The 25567-nt window shown below is 44.6% G+C and overlaps 1 protein-coding gene across 6 annotated transcripts in view; it reads left to right on the top strand.

Annotated features, from left to right (window-relative positions):
* Window positions 1-25567, top strand: part of EIF4E3 (eukaryotic translation initiation factor 4E family member 3) — a 62533-nt gene that overhangs the window by 9565 nt on the left and 27401 nt on the right. For 3 of the 6 annotated variants that reach the window (XM_068558579.1, XM_068558581.1, XM_068558578.1), the window contains exon 2: window positions 11925-12072. The exons of 1 other annotated variant lie outside the window; for it this stretch is intronic. Coding sequence is in view for 1 of the 5 variants with exons in the window: in XM_068558576.1 (XP_068414677.1) it covers window positions 15146-15342 (197 nt within the window). In the remaining 4 variants the exon portion in view is untranslated. Of the gene's footprint in view, window positions 1-11301; window positions 11473-11924; window positions 12073-15145; window positions 15343-25567 lie in introns of those variants that run through there. 2 more of the 6 variants (XM_068558577.1, XM_068558576.1) reach the window with 2 other exon arrangements.

Below are 25567 nucleotides of genomic sequence, written 5' to 3' on the forward strand. Positions count from 1 at the left end.
TTCAGTTTATCTACGTCTATCTTGAGGGCAGTACTACACTGTATTGATTAATGTGGCTTTTCAATAAGCTTTTAAAATCAGGGAGTGTTATTTCTCCAAATTTGTTCTTCTTTTTCAGAATGTTTTGGCTATTCTGAGTTATTAGCATTTATATATAGATCTTAGAATCAGTTTGTCAAATTCCACAAAAAAGCCTGTTGGGATTTTAATTGGGATTGTGTATAGATCAATTTGGGGAGAATTGAAATCTTAACAATACTCCATCTTCCTATACATGATCAAGGTATATTTCTCCATTTATTTAGGTCTTTAATTTCTTTCAGCAATATTTTGTAGTTATCAGTGTACAGTTTTTACACATCTTTCATCACATTTATCCATCAGTATTTCATATTTTTGATACTATTATGAATGGCATTTTAAAAAACTTCCATTTCTCATTCTTCAGTCCTAGTATATAAATGTATTATTGAGTTTTGTATTGATCTTGTATCCTGAGATTTTGCTAAACTCACTTGTTAATTCTAGTAGCTTTTTGGGGTAAATTCCATCAGGTTTTGTACATAGATGATTGTGTTGTCTGTGAATAAGGACAGTTTTACTTTTTCTTTTCCAATGCTTTTTATTTCTTTTTCTTGCCTTATTGCACTGGCTAGAACCTCAGTACAATGTTAAATAGAAGTGATGCGAATGGTCATCATTAGTCTCTTCCCCCATATTAAAGGAAAAGCATTCAGTTTTTCACCATTAAGCATGGTATTAGCTGTAGGTTTTTGTAGATGCCTGTAGATGAGGAAGTTCCCTTCTATCCGTACTTCCCTGAGAGGTTTTTTTTTTTTTTTTAAATCAGGAATGAATGTTGGATTGGCAAATGCTTTTTCTGCATCTTTTGAGATGATTTACTAGTTCAGTTTGTTAAATGATGAATTACATTAATTGACTCCCAAATGTTAAACCAATCTGCATTCCTGTGACAACCTCTAGTTAGTCATGATGTATTATCCTTTTTATGTTTTCTTATATTCTACTTGCTAAAATTTTGTTTGAGATTTTTGCATCTATATTCATGAAGGTTACTGGTCCCTAATTTTCTCCTCTTGTACTGGTTTTTCTGTTTTTTGTTTCAGAGTGGGGCTTGCCGAATAGAATGAGTTGGAAAGTATTCTCTCCTTTCCAGTTTTTTTTTGTGTAGTTTGTGTAGAAGAAGAATTTATGTAGTTGGTATTATTTTTTCCTTAAATGTTTGGTAGAATTCACGAGTGAAGCCATTTGAGCCTTGAATTTCCTTTGTGGGAAGGTATTTAACTACATATTACATTTCTTTTATAGATATATGGCTCTTCAGGTTAGTATCTATTTCTTGAGTAAACTTTGGTAGTTTGTCTTTCAAGGAATTTTTCCATCTCATTAGTGTTAATTCATTTTCAGAGACTTATTAATCAGCCCTTTGTTTTCTTTAGAATTCGCTTGCTATCTGTAGAGTCTGCTTGATACCATCTATCTCATTCCTGATTTTGGTAGTTTGTTGCTTCTCAATTTTTTCCTGAACAGTCTGGCTAGAGGTTTGTCAGTTTTTTAAAATCTCAAAGAACTATATTTTTGTTTCATTAATTTTCTCTGTTGTTTTTCTGTTTTCCACTTTATTGGTTTCTACTCTGATCTTTATTATTTCCTTTCTTTTACTTCATTTGAGTCCAGTTTTCTCTTCCCAGTTTCTTAACATGAAGCTGAGTTCATTGATTTGAGACCACTATTCTAAGCATTCTTATTATAAAATTTTCCCTCAGTACTATTTTAGCAGCCTCCCACAAATTTGATGTGTGTGTTTTCATATTTATTCATTTGAAAATACTTTCTAATTTCCCTTTTGATTGCTTTTTTGAACCATGGGTTATATAGAAGTGTGTTATTTAGCTGATATATATTTAGAGATTCTCAGGGATATTGCTGTTATTAATTTTTAATTTAATTCCATTGTATCAGAGAACATACTCGTGTGACTTGAATTCTATTAAATTTATTGCGAGTTGTTTTATGGCCCAGAATATGGTCTGTCTTATTACTTAAATGCTCCATGTGTACTTGAAAAGAATGTGTATTGTGTGGTTGTTAAATAGAATGTTCTATAAATGTCCGGCCAAGTCAGTCGATAACGTTGTTGAAATATTTTATACTCTTAGTGATTTTCCGTCTACTTGTTCTATCAGTTATTGAGAGAGGGGTGTTGAAATCTCAGACTCTAATTATGGATTTTCATATTTCTCTTAGCACTTCTAACGGTTTTTTCTTCGTGTATTTTGGAGTTCTGTTATTGTCAGGAGCAACATGTTTAGAATTGCTGTGTCCTCTTTATGAAGTAACTCCTTTATATTATTCATTGACCTTTGTCATTCCTGGTAATATTCTTTGCTCTGAAATTTAATTAGTGTGATAATAATATAGCCACTCCAGTTTTCTTTTGATTAGAAGTGGCACAGTATATCTTTTATCTACTCTTATTTTTTTATTTAAAAAATTATTTCATGGTAGGATATGCTCATAAAATCAAGCTAAGGATCAATGTAATGTCTAATTTTGCTTACAGTCTATGCCTGGGATTTCAGGATGTCTGCTTGTATGTTTGTGTTTGCGTGTGTACATGGGTGTGTGGTTTCGAATGAATTCTTGAAGTTCTTTTGTTTTCTTAACAGTTTTTCTCATATAGTCTTGGTTCATGGGAGGTGCTCAGTAAATATTTGTTAAATTGAAAGTTTTTGTGTATTACCTGCAGAAAGAAAAATAGACTTTCTATCCTTTTTACTTTTAACCTGCTTCTGTCCTGTTGCCTTTCTGCTCTTTTTTGTTGTTGTTGTTGTTAAGGTCTGTTTTATGTCCAGGATGTAATCTATATTAGTGAACATTATAGAGCATTTGAAAAAAATGTGTATTCTGCTAAAGTGCGGTATATATCTCAGTTAGATATTGTTGACTGATTTTGTTGTTCATTTCTTCTTTACCCTTGCTGATGTTCTGTCTCATAGTTCTGTCAATTGCTGAGAGTGGAGTGTTGAAGTCTTCAACTATAATTGTGGATTGCCTTTCTCCTTTCTGCTCTTTCAGGGTCTGCTTTGTGTCTTTTAAGGCTCTTTTGTTTGGTGCACACATATTTGGAGTCATTACGTCTACCTGGTGGGTTGATCCTTTCATCCTTAGGTAATGTCGTTTGTCTCTAGTAAACTTTGCTCTGAAATCTATTTTATCTCATATTAGGAGAGCCGCTCTTACTTTTTTTTTTAGATTAATATTTACATGGTATATCTTTTTCCATCCTTTTCCTTTCAATTTAACCATGTTGTATTTGAAGTGAGTTTTTTGTATATAGGATATTGTAGGATCACGGGGTTTTTGCTCGTGTCATTGTTTGTTTATTTGATCCACTCTGCCTGGTAAAGGTAGAAGCCTAAGCTCCCCTCTTGGCCTTGCTGGCTTGGGTAGAGGTAGGGTCACAGTCTTTCCCATGGTGTTTGGTTGGTGTAGAGTAGTTCTTGTCTAAAAGTTTTTATCTTGCTTGGCTACTCCTTTCCGTGTCCTTTGGTTAGGGAGAAAGGCTTTTGTTGGGGCTTTTCTTGTCTGTACCCATTGTCATTTCCAGGTTGTCAGCTTTTCCAGCTCCAAATCTGGGATGTACGTGGCCAAAAAAAAAAAAAAGAAGAAGAAGAAAAAAAAAAATCCCAGGGAACTCGCCATCATGTCATTCCTTGGGTCCCAAGGTCCCTAGCTGGTGTGCCACCTTCTTTAAACCTTCTGTTTGTTTCATATGTAATGTTTAGGATTTTTCACTGTACTCCGTGAGAAAGACTGAGAAAAGCATTTCTACTCCATTTTGCTGGAAGCATATTTCTTCTCCATTGTCTCTGAAAAGATGTGTTACTGGACATAGAATTCTAAGATGGCATTTTTTAATTTCAGCACTTTGAAGAGATTGCTCCGCTATCCTCTTGCTTGTATTATTTCCCGTGAAAAATCTTCTCTAATCCTTATTTTTTTTTCTCTGTTCATAGCGTATCTTTTTCCTGGTATTGAACAATTTGATTATGCTCTGCTTTGGTGTGATTTTCTTCATGTTTTTGGTGTTTGGAGTTCATTGAGATTCTTGGATCTGTTGGTTTATAGCTCGTAAACAGTCCCTCTCTAGAAGCAGATGGTTCAACCAGACTTACAGCAAATGCTAAAACAGCTGTTAATTTGTAGTTGAACTCTGATGTTTACTAGTCCCATATTGTTTATTTAATAAGCATATATAGTCTTTGTACACTTTTTCCACAGTGTTCTGTTTTTAGCATTTGGGAGCATAATTCGAATCCTTCCCTAAGTCAAAGGCCGAGCTCATTTTTCATATGACAGAGAGACGTCTTCAGGGAGGTGAAACTTGTCCTCAAGTGAAGAGTTTGTACATGTTAGGAGCACAGGCTTGGAACCAGACTGACTTGGGTTTCAACTCTGTATGTCTTGCTGTGTAATTGTGGGAATGTTCTTTAACCATTTTGAGCCTCCAGTGTGTAAAACGGGGATGATAATTGTATCTACCTCATAGGGTTGATATGTGGAATAGCTGAGATAAGTAAATGTGGAACATAGTTAAGCAGTCATGAAATTGTAGCTATTATTGCTGTTGGTATTTTTTTTTAAGTAGTCTGTATTTTTTAGTGCAGCTTTAGGTTGACAGTAAAATTGAGAAGAAAGTACAGAGACTTCCATTACTCTTATTACCCCGACATATGCACTTCCTCCCCCACTGTCAGAATCCCACCCAGAGAGGTCCATTTGTTACAATCCATGAACCTACATTGACACATCATTGTCATCCAAAGTCTGTAGTTTACATTAGGATTCAGTCTTGGTGCTGTACATTCATTGGGTTTGGACAAATGTGTAATGACATGTACCTACCATTAGAGTACCGTACAGAGTAGTTTCACTGCCCTAAAATTCCTCTTTTCTTTGTCTATTCCTCCCTCCCTCCCCGCTGACTCCTGGCAAATACTGATCCTTTTACCGTCTCCACGTTTTTCCCTTTTCCAGAGTGTCATATAGTCGGAATCACATAGGACGTAGCCTTTTCAGATTGACTTCTGTCACTTAGTAATATGCACTTAAGCTTCCTCATGTCTTTTCATGGCTTGATAGTTCATTTCTTTTTATCCTTGAATAATATTCCAGTTAATGGATGTACCACAGTTTATTTATCCATTCACCTGCTGAAGGACATCTTGGGTGCTTCCAGGTTTTGGCAATTATGAATCAAGTTGCTATAAACGTTTATCTGCAGATTTTTGTGTGAACGTATTTTCAACTACAATACTTTGGCTAAATATCATATAATATGATTGCTGGATCGTATGGTAAGAGTACGTTTAGTTTTGTAAGAAATCGCCACTGTCTTCCAAAATGGCTGTACCATTTGCATTCCCACCAGCAATGAATGAGAGTTCCTGTTGCTCCACATCTTCATCAGCATTTGGTGTTGTCAGTGTTTTGGATTTTGGCCATTCTAATCAGTGTGTACTCGTATCTTGTTGTTGTTTTGATTCGTAATTCCCTCATGACACGTGATGTTGAGCATATTTTCATACGCTTATTTGCCATCTGTATATTTTCTTTGGTGAGTTGTCTGTTCAGGTCTTTGCCCATTTTTAAATCAGGTTGTTCATTCTCTTATTGTTGAGTTTTAAGAGTTCTTTGTATATTTTGGAACTGTTGGCATTTTAATTTGAATGATCATCGTCTTAAGTGCTTGGACAAAGGCTTTGTTGAGACCTCAGCATTCTAGGCTGCAAAACATGAAAAATCTTTTTTTTCATCTTTTGGAAGGAGGTAGAGAAATTATCTTCACCTGAAAAAAATTACAAGATGTTCCCAAAGGAACATCTTGATCCAAAAAGAATTTCCAGCTACCTCTTGGATGTACTGTGACTTCATGGGCCTTCCATGCTGTGAATCTTTCCCCACAAAATTACCTTGTACCATGTGTTTTTGATGATTGCCTTACTAAGTAGTGGGAAATGACTGCTCATCGCAGCCTTGCCTTTCTTCTGTGTCTTTCTTACATGCGTGTCAACAAGGGCCTGTGCTGTAATCAGCAGCAGTGACAGTACAACCTGTTAACAAATCACCCCAACTTCCAGAGAACTGGCCTAGATCATTCTGTAAAAAATAGTCACTAATGCTATAGAAGAAAAATATGTCCTATTGTTAATGAAGGTGGTATTATATTGTCCGATTTCCATCCTTCACCCCTTCACTGTGCGTCAATAGATTTATATCATGGGATTCATTTTCATTTTATGCCTTTTATTTATGCCCCAGTTCTTTTGAAAGTAATTTTAATTCTCCCTTTTATGAGAGTGAGGCTCTGTGTCTTTGTAGTTCTATATAAAATAAAGGGAATGATTGTTTTTAATGCAGATTTGAAAGAAATATAATGGATTTCAGCTACAACAATTTCTCCCCATTTAGAGGAGATGAACACCTAGTTAGATGAAGAACGTCATTCCTAGTATAATTTGAATACATCCTGTTTCCATGACAACATGTACTTACCAGCTTGCCTGCAAAAGAAGTGTTTGAATTCTTTCTTTGATAAAAGATTTGACCAAACACTGGGGTTCCATTTTTTTAAATTCCAATAATTTCATTCCAGTTTGGGGCTATTTTTTTTTTTTTGATATGGGCTGCTTCTGAGGGAAAGAAACCTAAAGACCATTTTGGAGGTAACTTCACCTTCAGAATAAAAGGAAGGGGATTCACAGGGCAAATGTTAATGAGCATGGGAAATGAAGATATTTTTGCAGGTCATAATCATTTTCTCCTCTCTTCCAGTTAAATTAAATCAACAGAGATGATGCAACAACTTATTAAGATGCTATTTGATTTGACAGAGAATGATTCAGTTATTCATTTCCATCTGGACATTATAATCATTAGGCTTGTTTCCTTACTGCTAATGTATGTCTTGCCTTTATGGATGGTTTGTGCCTTCTTACTGCTAAATTTCGATTCTTGCAAAGAGTATGGTCTTATTAATGGTTTTCCCTCAGAATGAAAGATAGGAGATTATTTGCATCATTGACTATGCTTTTGCAACATATGAAAGAAATGATACTGTATTTTATTGACAAGATTATGTTTCATACAATATAAAAGATGACCCTTGGGTATTTTAGGAATGAGAGAGAATCAACTCAAAGTTAGGATAATTCAGAGTTTAGTTCTGAGGGATCTAGAAGGTTTTGAAAGGACAAAAATGATTCTTAATTATCTCCAAGATCATTGTCAACGTAGTAAATATTTATGACATAAGACACACGTGCAAGGTGATCTGTGGGCTACCATGTTGCTCATAACTCCCACTAGGGACCACATTTTGTAACACACTTTGTGTAAATAATATGTGCATATCCTTCGCTTCCCAGAAAAAGGCACCATCTTACCATAAAAACCAAGAAACTTTTAAAGAAATACCATAACGTGCAAATTAACATTATCTACAGAATATGTAACAAATGAAAATCAACAGGAAAGAAGTAAAAAACTGACAATATCTTTCTTTATTGGGAGCATGCAGTTCCTGCTGATGGTAAGAGATTAAGTGACTGCAAGGTTTCATTGGCCTAAAATGCTGTTTGAAAGCATCTTCGTGATTCCTAATTTAGCACTTTGCACACGGTAGTTATTCTAAGAATTTTATACAATTACAGGTTTTTTTTTTTTTAGAAAACAAGTAATGTGGTTTCATTTCAAAAATTGCTTACTTTCCTTTTCTAATCGCCCATCAGTTGATAATAGCTCCTCAAATTTTAGACTACTCAGCTCTTAAGAAGTAAATGACTGATAAAACATTTCATGAATGTTTTAATCACACAGGGATTCGTCATCCCAATATTTATTGAGTATCCGCTACACGAGCCATCTGTTCTGTGGAGACCACAAAAGTAGGCTTCCCACCCTCAAGGGACTTAGGCTAATATGGAAAATAAGGTACAGGTGGTCATTTCGTAACATGGCTCGTCAACTCCTAATAGTTTGCCGAGGAAGTTGATACGCTCTATATCAGGATTTCTTAAGCCATAGAATGATGTGATTATTTAAGCCTAAACATAAAGCTGGGGAAAGCACGATGCCCTTCCTCAGAATACTGGCTTGCAGAATGCTCCCCTTAGTGATATCTGAGCCCTAACTGACAGCGCAAAACGAAATCGTATCCGTAAAGCAGTGAGCTTCTTAGCCGTGAAGAAGTGACCGGCTGGTTGCTGGTCACTCTACCAGCAATACACTCCCACTATACCAGCAGTTTTCAGCCGCTGTGGGGACTGGAGGCCTCCATGATGGACGTGGCAAGCCACGTGCAACAGCCCGTGCTCCGGGGACGTGCTCCTAGCACGAGCAACCGCCCCGGTTTGCCGAGGACCGAGGAGGGGTTTTCCAGGACTTTCCGTGCCCCAGTCCTGACCGTCTCAGGCAAACCAGGACAGTCAGTTGCTCTACACATTCTTCTCTTAACTCTCCAGAGTGCAAAGGAGCACACCCGTGTTCAAGCCAGCACAGGAGGTGTGCGGCTCTCCCCGCCAGGAGCGGTCATCAGGGAACAGCGCCCAGCACTCGGGGGGCATTTTAAGGGCTCTCGCAGAGCCTCGCCTCCAGACAGCTCTGTGAGGCAGGGACTAGCGGGGCACTCACTGTTCTAATGAGAAAAAAGGAGATGCAAAGGGCTTGACTCAGTTTTCCAAAATCACCCAGCTGTTAAGTGTGGGCAGCTCACCTTGCCTCTCTACTGTCCATCTTTTCCTCTCCTTTAAAAACTTCCAAAGACCATGTGGAAGCCTGCTGGCCTTCCTCTTCAGGTCCAGTTTCTTATCTGAGTCATCCTCAGCTCTCTGGTTGATTGATTGGCCTGGGGGAGCATTAGTAACTACTCTTTGATAAGGAGTCAGTGGTTTGCAGAGTATATTTATTGCAGGGAGGGGAGGGCACATAGTGGAGACAAACCTTGGTAACAATTTAAATGCCCAACAGTAGGAGTTGCTTTTTAGGAAGACTAATGTGCCATCCCCACAAAGGATACACTGACCCGGGGGAAAGTCTAGAAACTGGGAGATGAATGCACAGACTGTTCCCTTCAATCAGTAGCTGTTGCATACCCAGTTCATTTACTGAACAGATCCTGGTGATGTGTCATACACATGGCCGGCCGTGGGCACAGCAGAGCAGAACAGGGGCCTGGCCCTCTGGGACCGGATGTTCTGGTGTGGGATGCGCTAGGTCAGTGCGGCTGGGACACGTGCTGGGAAGGAAGTGATCAGGGGTGGAGGCGACTTGCTGTAGAGCAGGAGGCTGCCCAGGAGGCCTGCATGGGAGAAGGGGCAGCTGTGCAGAACAGAGGGGCTGGATTTTCAGGAGAGGAACCAACAGGGGCCGATGCCTCAACGCTGCCACGGACTTGGAAAGGCAGGAAGGATCCAGAAGATGCTGAGCCCTGGTGGCCACCGGAAAGAGTCTGAGCTTTCTCCCAAGAGCTGTAAGAAGCCAGCGGAGCCCTTTAGACATGGTCAAATGGGTGTTTGGGGACAATTGCTCAGGCTGCTGTCCCACAGCGGGTTGGAGGGGGGCTGGTGCCGGAAGCAGGGAGACTAGTGTGCTTGGCTGGACCTCAGCAGGTGAGGCCCGGGAGTGGGTGCTACCCCTGGGAGTAAAGAGGAAGACCAGTGCAAGGGCAGGAAGAACAGGGCAAGGACTCTGGGGCTGATGGGTGGACAGGAAGGTGGAAGGTGGGACAACCGAACCTCAATGCCACAATTTCCAAGCCCAGTGACTGGGAGGACCGCCATCTCCTCATCGCAAGGGCTTTAATAAGTGCTCTTTCCCTTACCCCTCTCTCTTCCACTTGCAACCCTGAACCAGACCTTCAGGGGTCTTTTAGATTCTGTAACATTGCTTGAGCTTTTTCGATGTGCAGCTTGCAAGGTGCCTTAGACATGTTTTCTCATGCATGCCTCAAAGCAGCAACAAGAGGGAGCTCTTGTTATTTTTGTTCCACAGGAGAAATCTGGAGCTCAGCAAGGTGAATAAAACTTCCCCGGGTCACACAGCTTACCTGGGGCAAGGTCTTGGTTAAGGCAGGATTCAGTCTCACTAAAGCAATCACTCTTACACCACACTGCAGTCTCCCCTTACACCCCCAGTGTCCCAGAGGCATTTCTAGTCTCCCCCACCCCTCCTAGCCTTGCCCTGGGACGGACCAACTGCAGCCCTTGCCTTTGCTGGAAATGTCTGTCAGGGTCTGTGCCCCTGGCCCGTGCCTCCAGGCCCAGTATCTGGGGAGACAGGTCTGCCATCTAGTGGCCACTGCCTTCCTTTTTCCTCCGAGCTTTTAAAAGAAAGGAAAACGACGGGAGTTTCCACATACAAGACAGGCCTGCATATTTATAGCATCACACCCTGTAAACAGGAAACTTCTCAGTCTTAGAGAAGGAGCCCAGGAACATAAACATAGCATATTGCCAATGAGTTTCTCCACCCATTCAACAAACACTTAAATAGATATATGTATTGTGTGTGTGTGTGTGTGTGTGTGTGTGTGTGTGTGTGTGTGTGTGTGTGTGTGTATCAAATATTCATTCCACTGGAGAGTGTGCTTCCTGAAATAGGGATTTCTTTTGTCTGTATTGCTCGCTAATGAATCTCAAGAGCCTAGAACAGTGGCATTTACATAGCAGACATGCAACAAATATTTACTGAAAGTGGAATAAATGACTACTTAGCATTTACTACATCTTTACTGTATACCAGGCACTTGATGTGTACGTTTTCTCATTTAATCCTAATGACATCTCGAGAGGGAGGGACTATCAGGATGCCCATTTCTTAGATGTGGAGACAGAGGTGCAGAGGGATAAGAAGCTTTCCAGGTTTGGGGAGAAGTGGCTTTTGACTCAGGTGTTCTGACTTTAGAGACCCTGTGTTTCATACTGTGCGGAGTGCCCCTTGTGTGCCAGGCCTCGTGTGCAGAATTGCCACCGTTTAGACAAGCGGTAGAAATACCTCCTGGGGACCACGTGCCATTCCCCTGCCACGTTTTGTCTTTACTGAGTGAAGCTTCCCTTTCCACAGTGCTGTGACAGCAATAAATGGAGTGAATTCAGGAAAGACTGGCTGACCAACGAGTCCCTGTCACTAGCTAGCTCTGTGGCTGTGTCACCTTGTACAGTGGCCCCGAACCTCAGTCAAAGGAGGAGACTGAGTTCGGATCCCTGCCTTCCCTTCCAGCTCCAACATTCTGCTGTTCCCGTGACTCCCAGGGAGCCGGATGTGAGTGGAAGACAGAGGACCACTTGTTACTAGGCAACCAGTACCCACCTCACTCATGTTGCCATGGTGATGATGAAAGTCGGGCCGATGGGATTACCAGCTCCTGTTAATTGCATATGAAAGCTGAAGGTCTCTGTCTCTTTCTTGCTTGCTCTCTCCATCTTACTTTCTTGTTCTTCTAGGAACTGTGGAGAGATCTCCTCTCCTCCATCTGCAGTGTCCCTGAGGCAGCCGTAGTGCAATGGAAAGCAACTTAGGAATGGAGACTGGCTGTGCCTCTGAGTAGCTGTGTGACCTTGGGCAGGTTACTCGGCTTCTCTGGGCCTCCATTTACCCATTGGGAAAATGAAGGTGTTGGAGTAGTGGTCCCTGTCTAAGGCTCTTCCCGGCTCTCAAATCCTTTTTGATGCCTAGGGAGCATGTCAGGGGAGCAGACCACACTGTTACTAGGCAACCAGCAGGCACCCTGCCCAAGTTGCCTTGGTGACTGGATGCTGGAAGGGAGGGGAGTAGCTGCTGCAGCTAATTGCTTAATTATTTATGAGTGCCTCAAGTTTTTTTTTTGTTGCTTTCATTGCTAGGGGCTGTGGGGTCACCTTCTCTTCCTCCCTCCTGCCGCCCCAAGCTGTCTGAGTTGCGTGTTATGCAGTGGGAGAGCACATTGGCCTGGATCTCAAGCTACCCACGTTCTAGTCCTGCCTGTGTTATTTCCTAGAGCTGTGGCCTCGGGTAAGTCACCTCACCTCTCTGGGCCTCAGTTTCTCCATTTGTAATACGATGGGTGTGCGTAGGTAATCTCCAAGTTCCCTTTCTACCCTGAAATTATTGGAATTCCTGCTGCCCAGTTGCAAAGTGGGAAAGATGAGGGGAATTTGCCTCATTTATTATCTTCTAAGGATGATTCTGAAGAGTGATAACAAGAGTTAAGTCTCTTACACGTTTCAAACGGGAAGGGAACGAAAGTAATGCCCATTGTTCCCTCCTTGCTTCTCACCTTAGTCATGTTGCCTGATTTCTTTTATTAATCTTAAGGTGATTTAAATTTTATATTTTTTGTATATTACCTGCTTCCAAAATAGATTTGAGGGGTTCACGGTATAAGATGCACACGTGCAATTGGATCATTAACATAAAAATAGGAATATATTAACATAAAAATAGTGATGCTTCTTCATTGGTTAATATTGATGTTGTGATTGAACAGCAGATGTAATTTCGAGCATCCTGGAAGCCAAAGCAAAAAGAGAGGGAGGTACATAATTGATGTTCAATAAAGACAAATTGCCAGACTGTTCCTAGTTCTACATGCTGAAAGTAATTTATCATGTGGTGCATACTCTCTTTTAGAAACTGCAGATAAAACTTTTAAAATATCCCTTTCTTGCTGAGAGTATTGTCACAGAACATAAGGAAGAAGCTAAACTTGACAGTTTGACTAGTTCTAATCAACAGAAAGCAAAAACTCCCTTTCTACCAATGCCTTAGAATTTTATATAAAGATTAAAGATGTCACTAAGTAAATATAAAATTTCAGAATCAGCCATTATTTATAAATCAATTATATATAAATGTATGTAACCATTTGCATGGTAATTTAGCAATGTAATTTAGCAATTTTAGACACAGGCAAAAATTCTTCTTCTCCAAACTTATTCTGAAATAAACTTGTGCAGATGAGGAAAGACATTAAATATAAAAATGCTTATGGTAGCATTATTTATCAAAGAAAATGACTGCAAACCAAATAAATCTTGAGGGCTATTGAATTAAATTACATTACTTCTTTAGAATGGATTACTTTGCAGTCCTTAAAATGAAGTAGATTTATATGTTTTGATATGAAAGTCTTCAAATATATAATGTCAATTAAGATAAGGAGGTGCAGCAATGGTATAAAATGCTTCTATTTCCTTGTAAAAGATATAGGTAGGTATACAGTTTATATATGTAGATATATGCCTTTACAGGCATACTTGCACTTTTCTGGAAGGAGACTGTTAACAGTGGTTTCCTCTGGGCAAGAAGATTGATAGCCTTGGGAGGGAAGGAGACTTACTATTCATTTTCTTATTTTTACTACGTGGACCTGTTAGTTTTCCAGTTAGAGAGGCAGTAGAGACTGGCAGTTAGAAGCCTAGACTCTGGAGCCTGAATACGTATGTTCAGATCCTGGCTCTCTCACTAACTGGGTGACCTTGGGGTTAATTTAACTTCTCCACTTCTCATCTATTAAATGTGCTAACAATAGTATCTTCCTCATTGGATTTTGTGAGGATTAAATGAGTTAATAAGGATAAAGTGCTCAGAATAGCTTGAACTCTGCCATATATGCATTTTCTGGAAAAAATAAAAGGAGAAATTAACCAACCCCCAAAATGCATCTAACCGAAAGCGCCCCTTGTACCTCAGAGGTGGAAGGGCCTTTAAATATGTCACTGCTTCCAGCATCATACGTTGTATAAAAATTATGTTCGAAGCAGGGATAGCAAAGCAGCGGTTGTGTTTTCATTGTGGTCATTTTATCTGAACTTGAATACCTTTTAGGGAAGGCACCTACCCTGGGATTCATAACAGGTGTTTACCATGCCTGTGAAACCCCCGAACCCATCTAGTTTTGTAGCTCCTCTTCTAGTCCATCGCAGAGATGCTCAGGCTAAGAGCGGAATGTATGCTAGGCCACGGAGAAAATCTTTGAGGAGACAGAACTCTACATCCACAGCTGGTAAAGGCCAGAGAGGCACTATCCAGAAATTCAAGTTTAAGGAGGGTGTCCATGTCCATGCCAGTTATGACATGTGTGTTCACATGCCCTCATGCGTCTCCTTTTCTTTTGAAAGAGAGAATGATAGACACTTGCCAAGGGGTGGTGCTAGGAGGCTCAGGAATCTTAATGGCCCTAGGGGCTTCCTCTGTATTCAAAGGTGCAGAAAGCGGAGGGCTGGGGTCCTGATGCCCAGTTTCCTCCTCCTTCCTTGTGGGTGCTTTGGGGCAAGTGTGGAGACCTTGGGCTGATTTTGGGCACCCTCATTTAAAGTTGGTCATACTCTGGGCACCTGGTGGCTCCTTCAAATCAGCTGAGTTAGGAAACATGCAAAACTGACCTGTAACAACTTCATCCCCCGGTCAGTGGTCCTGGTTGTCTGTCTGACCCTTTCTTTCTGCACTCTTGGGCACTGCAGTCTCTATTCATTTGGCCAGCGGTTCCCTGGGCATCTGTCTCTCACATCCAACTGTGCTTCCATCTGCCCTTCCATCCCTCCACCCCTCCTCCAACCATCTGCCAGCTTTCCCACCCATCCATCAGACTGCTGGTATGTCTGTCCACCCCTCCTCCCCTCCCACCATGTGGGTCTGAGACTCCATCCACTGGACCATCCATCCATCCATCCCTCCATCGTTCTGTAGCCACCCATACATCTTGCTCACCTCCTGTCTGGCAGCAGAACCCACCGCTTGACCCTTCCTCTGTTCCCCCCACCCCTGTAGCCTGGAATCCGTCCCCGCCGCTGCTCTGCCCTCCCCCAGACCCGCGAGTCCGTCAGTCCCCGCACGCTGGGTCGGTGCCTGCGCCGAATCGGTCCCCCACTCGCGTGGGCCGTGCTTTTGTTCGGCTGCCCCAGGCGGGCCGGGCCCGGGCGGCCCGGCGGCGCGGCTCCCAGGCCGGGCGGGCGAAGGGCCGGGCCGGGGCGGGGCGCGCGCGGGGCGGGGCGGCCGCGGCGGGGCGGGCGGGGGCCTGGGTGACTCAGCCGCCGCTCGCTCCGCGGTCCGCGCGTCCGCTGGCCTCGCAGGCGGGGCGGAGAAAATGGCGTTGCCCCCGGCCGCCGCGCCCCCCGCCGGGGCCCGGGCACCGCCGGGGCCCCGCGCCGCCGCCGCCGCCGCCGCCGCCGCCGCCGCCGCCGCCGCCACCGCGCCGCCGCTGGGCCTGCAGCAGCTCTCGGAGCTGCGGCCCGAGCCGGGCGGGGTTCCGCTGCACTCGCCCTGGACCTTCTGGCTCGACAGGTGAGGGGAGCGCGGGGCTCGCCGCCGCCGCCGCCACCGCCGCCGTGCGCCCGCCGGGCCTGCGCCGCCGCTTTGTCTCGGGGCCCGCCTCCCCCGCCCCGGGCCGGGTGCGCTCGGGCGGCCCGGCCCCCAGCCCCGGGCCCCGGGCGCCGGCCCCGCCGCGCGAGCTCGCGCAGAGCCGGCTCGGAAGCCGAGGGTTTTGGGCCGGCGCGAGCGGCTGTCGGGCGGCCTCGCCTCACGGCCGGGAGAGAAAACACGCAGTCCCCAAAGTTTCGGCAGCACTTTTCCTCTTTCTTTCCTTCCGAAGAAGAAACGCCGGCGGGCGGGTATCCTGGCTGGGCAGTGGGAGATGCCGGGCCTGGCGGGGGTGATCGGTCCTCGCTGTAAAGTGGGGCGAGTGATGCTGTCCTGGTCACCCCCCTCACGGGGCTCTGGGGGAACTCGGGACACGACCCTCGCTGTGACAGCGCTCGGGAAAGTCGACCAGTCCCCTGGGAAGTGTGCGGAGGTGGTATTACTATGGCACAGCGGGCGCCTACCCCCGCCCACCGATGCTGCCTTTGAATTCTTTCTCATCCACTGGGCAGCTATTTCTTGAGCACTTACTGTGGACCCACACGCCTGCTAGGCGCTGGGGATTCAGTGGTGAGCCTTGCCTCACCTTGTTGGTCAAGTGGGCACAATTATAGCTTTCTCAGGGAACAGCTCAGGTACCTTCTCAGAAATGCCTACATGACTGCCGCGTCTAAATTAGCACCCCTCCTCCCTCCCATCACTCATGTCCTCCCTGTTTTTCTTCATAAAGTTTATAATGCTACCGAGTTGTGTTGTGTAGAAAACTGTTTATTTTTCCTTCTGTCTCAACCCCTCAACATTACCCTCTCTGTCGTCACGGGCCAGTGAGCAGGAACTTTGTGCCTGGCACCTAGTAGGAGCGCAAGAAATTTTTGACAAATGAATAAATGGATGAATTGCAAAGTCCCTTCGTAGTATCTGTCACCCAGCCGGTGCCCAAGGATGACACTTCAAGGTTGTCCCAAGAGCTTATGGAAGTTTTGATGACACTGTATCTGTATGGTTAAGTGTTAGGGAGGCATGGATGTGTCAGTTTTCTGTGAAATGTACTCAGTAGACGCCAGTCTGGTTTTTAAAAGCCTTGCGTAAAATACCTGCAAGATTTTTAAAAAGTGATATTCATCTTTTCTTAGGGAGACAAGCTCATTCCTTTCTTCCTGTTGGAATTAGCACCCATCTACAAGAATTGACACTTGGAGTCATTGTCTTTTCCGGGGACACAGAGAAGTTGGGGGGTGGGGAAGATACAGTGAGTCTCGTTTTTGTTTTTGTTTTTCTAATATTTTCACTTTCGTTATGAGATGCTGAGAGAGCGTTTTACTGTCAAAACAAGAATGGTTTTGGCACATTGTAGCAGAATGAAATCATGTGTGTCTTTGTTTTCAAAGGTGTGTTGTAATTGCTGTTACCTGGTATCTGTTTTCAAGGCGTTAAATCTGGACCTCTGGACCATTGGCTACCGGTGGGCTGCTGGAAACAGTATCAAGGGAGTGTGTTTATAAACAGGTCAAAGATTAGTCTCCTTACAGGCACAACATTTTTAAGAATGGCCTAAGATACTAATACTATATAGCAACACAACTTTTAAAGAATATCTGGTATCTTTTTTCTTTTTGGAAGCATAGTTGGTATACAATATTATGTAAGTTACACAGTGTACAATATAGTGATTCATAATTTTTAAAGGTTATACTCCATTTATAGTTACTCTAAAATATTGACTCTATTCCCTGTGTTGTAAATATATCTTTGTAGCTTAACACAACTTTTAAAGACTATCTAATATCTTTTAAGTTAAGACCATGGTAACCCCAACGAAGACAGACTGTAGCTTTTCTACTGTGTGTTTGCACATTTTTGTTCTCTGAAAGCCAGTAATCAAATGAAACATGTTACTGCCACCACGTCCAAATCTTCAACAGAAGTGGCTGTATTAATTTAGAAATGATATTTAGTTCCAGCATTGCACATACGAATTCATTTTGCCTGATCAGTCATCTCATCGCTACTATTGAAATTGCTCCACTTCCCTGGAGATGCAGGATGCCCCTCTTCCCCTCAGGGTTGTGAACACATTGTGTTCTAGAGGTTCCCTTGTATCTTCTTTTCCCCCAGACAAACAGGATTGTAGAGAGGGTGGTAAGGCTCTCAGGAGAGCCCTCCAAGGGCAGCCTTCACCTCAGGTAGCTGATGTCTGCCGCCGATGACATCAGTCTCGAGAACCACACCATCCAAAGGTCTCCTGCTACTTGAAAGTCTTTGGCACCTACCTCTTGGCCTGTCCTGCCTTCCAGCCTACTCTCTGTGATGATGAACAAATGATCTAGCCTCACTAGGCCTCACTTGCATGGTTTGTGAAATGGGGATAAATAATCATAGGATATTCTGAGGGCTACATGAGTGCTATGAATGTAAAACACCAGCGAGTGTCCTAGCATAGAATACGTGTACAGTAAATGCTAACGACTAAAATTATTATTCAGTGCTCCCTAATTACCACCCATTTGCCCATCAGTGGTTCCCCAGAGCAACTTGTCTGAATTTAGTGTTAGGAAGCCAGCATCCTAATTTATTCCCATCATGCATGAATTTGAGAGTCCCTCCAGTAGAGTTATTTGCAGTTTCAGTAGTAAACTCCAGTAGGTCTTTATTTGTTTTCTTTTGTTTTTTTAAATACATTTATTTATTTATTTATTTATTTTTGGCTGTGTTGGGTCTTCGTTTCTGTGCGAGGGCTTTCTCTAGTTGCGGCGAGCTGGGGCCACTCTTCATCGCGGTGCGCGGGCCTCTCACTGTCGCGGCCTCTCTTGTTGCGGAGCACAGGCTCCAGACGCGCAGGCTCAGTAGTTGTGGCTCACGGGCCTAGTTGCTCTGCGGCATGTGGGATCTTCCCGGACCAGGGCTCGAACCCGTGTCCCCTGCATTGGCAGGCAGATTCTCAACCACTGCGCCACCAGGGAAGCCCCTGTTTTTTTGTTTTTTAATTAGACTTTATGGCTAAGGATTCAAACATTTGGGGGATAATTTTGGCTGGGGGTATAGGGTGAAGAGTTTTCCTCCGCTTTTCTGGGTATGTAAAACTCGGACCTGTCTTGATTCTTGGAGGCCACTCTTGGTTGTGTGCCTCTGACTGCTTTGTTTTCATCGCATGGTGACCCCCCTCTCCTCTAAGTTTTATACATGGGCTCAGTGCTCAGGCCTCTTCTCTTGTTCCCACCCACACCAGTGATCTCATCCAGTCTCAAGGCTTTCAGCTCCATCTGTGCACTGGTGATTCCCAAAACCTTACACTCATGCATCCAACTCCTCCTCTCCGTCTCCATGTGGATGTCTAATACACATCCTTACTCAACACGTGCCAAACCGCTTCCTCGGCTGCCCTCCCCATCTTGTCTCCTTCGTCTGTGTCATCTCAGACCAGAGCAGTTAACAGCAACTCCGTCCTTCCAGTTGTTCGTCGCCCCCCTCCAAATCTTGGAGTCATCTGTGATTCTCCTGCTCTTCCTCCTTACCTCCCCCCCTTTTCCATCCCCTTCCCCACCCTTCTTCCTCCTGCTACATCCGTTAACAACAAATGCTATTGATTCTACCCTCAAATGCATCTAGAATCCAATGTATTCTCACCACCCGCATCCCAGACCCTGGACCACACCACATCTGTGACCTGGATGAAGGCAAGAGCATCCTAACTGCTCTCCCTGCTTCTGCTCTTGCCCCATACAGTTCATTCCCATCACAGCAGCCAAAGCGGTCCCTTTAAATACCACAGTTAAAACGTGTCACTTCTCTGCTCCCGGGTCCTCTCCGAGCAAAAGCCAGAGTGCTTATCATGGCCCTTGAGACTCTGCAGCATTTCCTGGTCCCGCCTGGTACACCTTTCTCCTGCTGTCTCTCTGTCACTCTCCCTACTGCACGTGCCCTTCTAGCTTGCTGGACCCCTTGCTGTTTCTCCATCATCCTAAGCATGGGCCTTTGCCACTGGGGGGTCCTTCCTCCTGGGATGCTCTTCCCTCGATCATCTGCTAGGTCTGCGCTTCCCTTACTTCCAGTCTCTGCTCGAATGTCATCTTCTCAGCAAGGCCTTCCCTGACCACTGGTACAAAATGACCCGCATCTCCTGACACGCTCCCCGAGGCCCTGCTCCTACTTTATTGTCTCTGTAGGGTTAACACTGTTTGTGTGTCTGCTCTTCACCAGAATGGACACTTCCCAGGGTTCTTTTCCCCACCACTCTGTCCTCAGCTCCTAGATCAGAGCCTAGGACAGCTCAGCCCACACTGAATATCTAGGGGGCTGTTGAATTCTACCCACAGTGACTTTCCCTTCTCCTGTGGCGGCTGATTTTACTCTAATTATCAGTTGCAAATCTGCATCCTAGCCCTGACCTCTCTCCTGTGTTCTGGACACACACGACCTACCCTGTTATGGTCAACACCACCACCGTCCTACCTGGAATCCCCTTCTCTCACATACCCTTCCCCGTCCAGTTCTGTACTTGACGTTGCTCCAAGGCTAAGCCGTCCCGTCTTCTCTGTGTCCCTCCCGCTGCACATCCTGGGCCCCTCCAGCCCCAGTCACACTCTATAGCCTCCTGCTCCCAAGCTTGTCCCTCCCCAAGCCTCCCCGACCTGGGCTCACAGGTTAGCCTTCTAAACTACGCCTGGTCTCGTCGTTCCAAAACTCCCCTGCCCCTCTCCTCTGGCACGGCAGTGGATTTTGACTCTGTGTCTCTCACCACCTTAGGGTGCCTCTGTTGTGGGGTTGTGTGCTCCAGCCAGGTGCAATTGTGGGTCTGCACCCCTACCTTTACCAGCAGGTCTGATTGACTTTTGTGGTACAAACTTCTGTATTGCTGTTTTTAATGTGAAACCCACCTCCTTTTCAGCTTCATCACCTGTGTCTCCCCAGCTCCATTATACCGCTCAGTCTGCCCATTCTCTCTGGTAACAACAGCAAACGCCTGGCCCTTCTGCTGGATAAACCATGGACTTGCCAGCCTCTGAGATTTGTCTTGTGAAGTTCCTTCTGCTTGGGTTGCCCTCCTCCCCTTTGTCTACCACACATCCTTCGAGGCCTTCCTGAGTTGCCACCTCTATAATTGTCCTTAAAAGGACTTGGCCCAGGCATGATTAAGCCCACCTCCTTTGTGGTCCTACCGCATGTTTATAGCCTGTATTTGTATTAAGGATCATTACTTCCTCCTCCGTCCCTCCCTCTTGACCATGAGACACACAACTGCCTCGTGTCTGCTCCCGGAAGTGTGCCTTAGAGTGTGCATAGTAGGTACCTAGTCAGTGTTTGTGTTCTTGTGGTTTGAATCGCAAAGGTGGGCCCTCACTACATCGCCCACCAACCCCACCCCATCAGGATTTAGCTCCACCCACAGTGTTAAAAGATACAGGCTCCCAACCCTGCCCCAGACCTGCTCCATCAGACCTCTGGGGTAGAATGTGCATTTGTAACAAATGCCTCAGGTGCCAAAACTTCACAGTTACTGCTCTGTTTGTTGGTGAGATTAACGAACATATTAGTCGCCAGTCACTGTTGTAGGTGCTGAGAATGCGAAGATGACAACATGGGCCTGGGCCTCCCAGGAGGTTACACACCATCTGCTTCAGTGGCATCAGTTCAGCCAGGTACTGAACTCTAGAGGGACCCGCCTTCCAGGGTAGAGTACGTTCAAGTGTGTTCCAATGGTGTCTGCATAAGAACACGTCTCATGGAGGCGGGGTGGGACCAGGCTTGACAAAGAGGATCCGCAAATCATCCTTGTTCATCCCAGAGCGGCCTACTGGGTGTAGGTGAGGGCAGGGGGCTGCATGGAAGGCCATAGGTGACAGGGAGAAAGTGGCTGGAGTGTCGACTTTTCCTGTCCTTTTTCCCCATTCTTGCCTTTCTGAACCCACAAGCTCTCTTAATGACCAGGATTTTATTTTCTGTAAGAGGCAAAGGGGTCCTGGGTACTTCAGGCAGGGAAAGGCCCTGACCTAGGGGATCCCAGCCTGTCCAACTGTGGGTCAGTAGCTGCTTCCTACAGACAGGCCTGAAGGCCCTGAACGTCCTCACTCAGAAAGCTTACTAGTCCTTACCTGGTACTAGCTTCTCGAAAATATATTTTCCTGTTTTCAGGATTACAGATGCCATTTCCTTATTTCCAAACCTAAGACAGCTGGCAGGACTTCAGTGACCTGGCCCTTCTTAGTTCCGTTGTCAGCTCTGTAACACTGTTACACTTCTCTTTCACCCAGCCTCCGTGTACTAAAGGATTAATTAGATATGGAGATGAAAAGAGTCCCAGTTGCTACCAGCAAGGAGCTCATAGGCCAGGAGTGACAATAGACAAGAGAAGGGGAAAAAATCAAAATCAAATAAACCTGCAAAAATAAAGCATTTAGATTATATAGATAGTTTCAATAGATGCACTATTAAATGTTATTAATAGGCCCTGGCCCATTTTTGCGGGTGACTCTTTCTCAAAGAGAAAGCTGGTGTAGCCACAAGCCACAGATCTATTTAAAAGTGATTAAAATGAAATCATCTTTAATGGAGTGAATGATATACAAGGGATCCCCTTCATCAAGTATCTGGGCTTGTGCAGATTTTCTCTCTGGCAGCTGAGCCTGATGTTAGTAAATTCAACAAGACGACGGGCTTTTAGGAGACATATCCCTGGCTTTGAAATTTTCCCCGTTTAGGTTATTCTCTTGGCTGAAATGAACTGATCTCTCATATAAGGTGAAGTCATCATTCGTTTTTTCACCAAACGTTTATTGTGTGCATGTGCCCTGGGCATGTCTGTCCATAACTTGGCTATGCTGTAACATATGTAAAGTTTTAAACATTTTTTTTTTCACTTTAACCTATTAATGTTCACAGCTGTTTACTTCAGTGCACTGGGCACTAGACTGGAGCTGTACATAATTATCCACAGAATCCTCACAATACTGAAGTAGGCTGTACCAGCAACATTTTACACATGAGACAGCTGAGGCGCGGACAAGTAACTTGCCTGAGGTCACACAGCTAACGTAGAACAGAAGTGGGATTTGGGGTAAGGACTGTGTGACCCCAAGCACTGGCATCCCTAACCCCACCGAGCACTGCTTCCCTGTGCGTGTGAACAGTGAATGGGACACAGTTCTCCCGTATTTCATATCCTCAGATATGGGAGCTGGGCAGGACTCGAGAGGTCATCTGGACCTGCCACTGTATTTCTCAAATAAGGAAACTAGGGGCCAGTGTCACAGGAGATAATTAAGCCAAGGACTCCCTGCTTTAAAATTGGCAGAGAAAAAGAAGAGAGCCCCACCTAAAACCCATATTTAAGTGCCTTTATAGGATTGTCCTTCACATTTAATGATAACCCCGTCTTAATCATCTCTTTGGGTGATGAAGAAAATGCATCTGTGAAAAAAGATGATTTTTTTTTACATTTTTCCGATGATGCTGTCTGTATTCCATTAGCTTTTATTTCCCATTTATGGTGATTTGCTTTACATGATATAAGTCAACAAACCTCAAACTTTAATGTATAGACAGATCACCTGGGATTCAGCAGGTGTCAGGTGCGGCCTGGAGACTCTGCAGCTCTAACAAGCTCCCAGGTAATGCTGCTGGTTGATGGACTATATAAGTGGCAGGGATGTGGGCAGGGTTTGAGGAAACGTTTTCAGCTTCTTTCCTTTGTAGGAAGCATCTCCAGAAATCCAGGTCCCTGGTAAGTGGTACTGTGGTCTGCTGAGAGCTAGCCAAGGAATGGTTAAGATAATTTCTGAGGTACTGACAAAGGCATCTGTCCCCATGAATTTTATTCCTGAGCTTAGCCTGCAGCAACCAGGTGGGGTTTAATGGAGAAGGCACATTTGGACTGCTGGAAAGTCAGGGTTGAGGGTTGCAAGGTGCAGGAGAGTTGAGGATGTATTTGGTGCAGCGTTGTGTTTGCAGCACCAAGCAGAGTAGGGGGTCATGCTGGAAGTGATTAGTTTAGGCTCCTGACAAAGAGCCAGGTTGCCAGGGACCCTTGGTTCAAGTACCAACTCTCCTATTAGCCAACTGTGAGCCTTTGGGCAAGTCGCCACCCTCAGACTTAGTTTGCTTATCTGCAGAGTGGGGTTGCAACCGTTATTTACCTCATGGTGTTTAATTAATAATGCATGCATGTAGCACACAATGTGTGATCTTTTCACCTACCGGGAGCACAGTAAACATCTCTTGAATAAGAGGGAGTATAAAAATGCTTTGAAGCATCTCAGACTCAAATTGAGCTAAATGAGTTCTGTCTTGTGAAGATTCTCAGGAACCTGCTTTAATGAATTGATAAAGATGATTTGTAAATAACACATTGAATTATTGCATGTAAATGGTGGTTATGTGCCTGGAAACCATTTAAGTTGAATAGTTGGTCCACCTTATTGAACTTCCTGCCTTCTCCTAATTCCCCAAATGAAAAGTGATTTTAACCAGTTTTACATAGAGAATCTTAAGATGCATTTGCTCTAATTCCGTGATTAAGTTGAAGACACACAAGGGCAATATAAAGCTGGACTCTTGGGGATTTTGTAACATTAAGAGTTCCCCTGACATCTTACACTAATCGTCTACTTGGCAGACCTAGGAGGATCCCTTCCCACTCCTGCCTTAACCATAACAGCTTCTGGATTCGCCAGGTCCAAGTGGAAGCAGCTCCTCGAAGCTGTGGCCTTAAGCCCAGAGAGACTGGCACCGGATGGGCTTTCTTTCCTGAGGATGGACCCAGGAGTTTCTCAGCTCTGTGTCACTCTCACAGACTTCTTGGGATTTTTGCCCTCGGTCCCACAGATTAGAAAATGTGCTCGGTGTCTCTTAGTTGTGATGGGTTCCCCCTCTGTTCCTCTTCCGCTCTTGCTGCTGCTGCTGGTGACGACAGCAACCGTTGCTTGTTAGATGCCAGTTGCTGTGTAAATACTTCATGCGCCTTAGCTCTTGCAGTCTAAGTAGCAGTCTAAGTAGGGGTAGAGACCATTCTCAGAAAGGGGAAGCGAGGGTCAGGAGAGTCAGGCTTGTCACACAGCGGGTGGCTGGCAGAGCTGGAACTCAGTTCTGTCGATTTCAAAGACCATCCTCCTAAGCCCTCTGCTTTCCTGCCTTCCTGCCACAGCCCAGCTTGGCTTTTGTTTGGTAAATTATCTTCCTCTCACGTCCAGCCTCCGAAAATGATGACCTGTAAATGCGTTCTTCCCGAATTGTGTTCCTTGTATCACGTTTTGGGGTATCGTTATTGCCAAGGGTTCTGGTGGCGTCTAACCCTGTCCCGCGTCTCTCCTTCCCCCCCCCCCAGCCCCTGCCCCCCAGCAGTGTGGCTAAATGGGTAGTGGTGGAGGAGGGAGTGAGTGGCAAGGGCAGTGGGTGGGCCCAAGGATGGAGGAGATAACGTAAGAAGGGCTGAGAGGGGGATTTGGCGGAAGATGCGCTGTCTGTGACCACCCATGCTGACAGTGACTGCTTGGTGTTTTACTGAGAAGCGTCCTCCTCCAAGAGGAAGATCGTGGGCCTCAGAGCCAGAGAGACCAGGAAAAGAACCCGGATCTGCTCCTCAAAAACGGGCTCACTGAGTTTGTTTCCTAGTCTGTAAATGGAGATAATGATACCAACCTGGCAAGCTTGCTGTAAGGATTGGAGATCTATATGCAAACCCCTCTCATATAGTACGTGCTCAGTAAAAGGAAGCCATTATTATATTACTGTCATTAAATTAAAGGGGAAACTCCTAGTGGAACAATTCAAACTCCTTAACCTGATCCATCCAGGAGGCATTTCTTGTTCCATTGCTGTGTTCTCAGCTCCAGCTGTATACTGTGAGAGGGTGACATAGTATTCAAAGAATGTGAAAGTAGGTCCTGATTCCTTGGTTCTGCGATTGTCCACATTCAACGTTATATTACTGGTATATTCCTCCCTCAACTTTTTCTCACACTTCCTGCCTCCCAGGCCAACAAAGAGGAACCTAAACATTGTTTCTTTGCCTTTAGCAATCTGGGAAATTCAGAGAGGCAGGGGTGCCAGTTCTAGAGCATACACTTCATGAGGACAAGGGCTTCATCTCGAATGAGCACTGCTGTGTCCTCGTCAGCTAAAAGAGGTGTGCAATGAATCTTTGGTGGTTAAATAAATT

This window comes from Eschrichtius robustus, chromosome 12 (genome assembly GCF_028021215.1).
Source record: "Eschrichtius robustus isolate mEscRob2 chromosome 12, mEscRob2.pri, whole genome shotgun sequence".
Lineage (NCBI taxonomy): Eukaryota > Metazoa > Chordata > Mammalia > Artiodactyla > Eschrichtiidae > Eschrichtius > Eschrichtius robustus.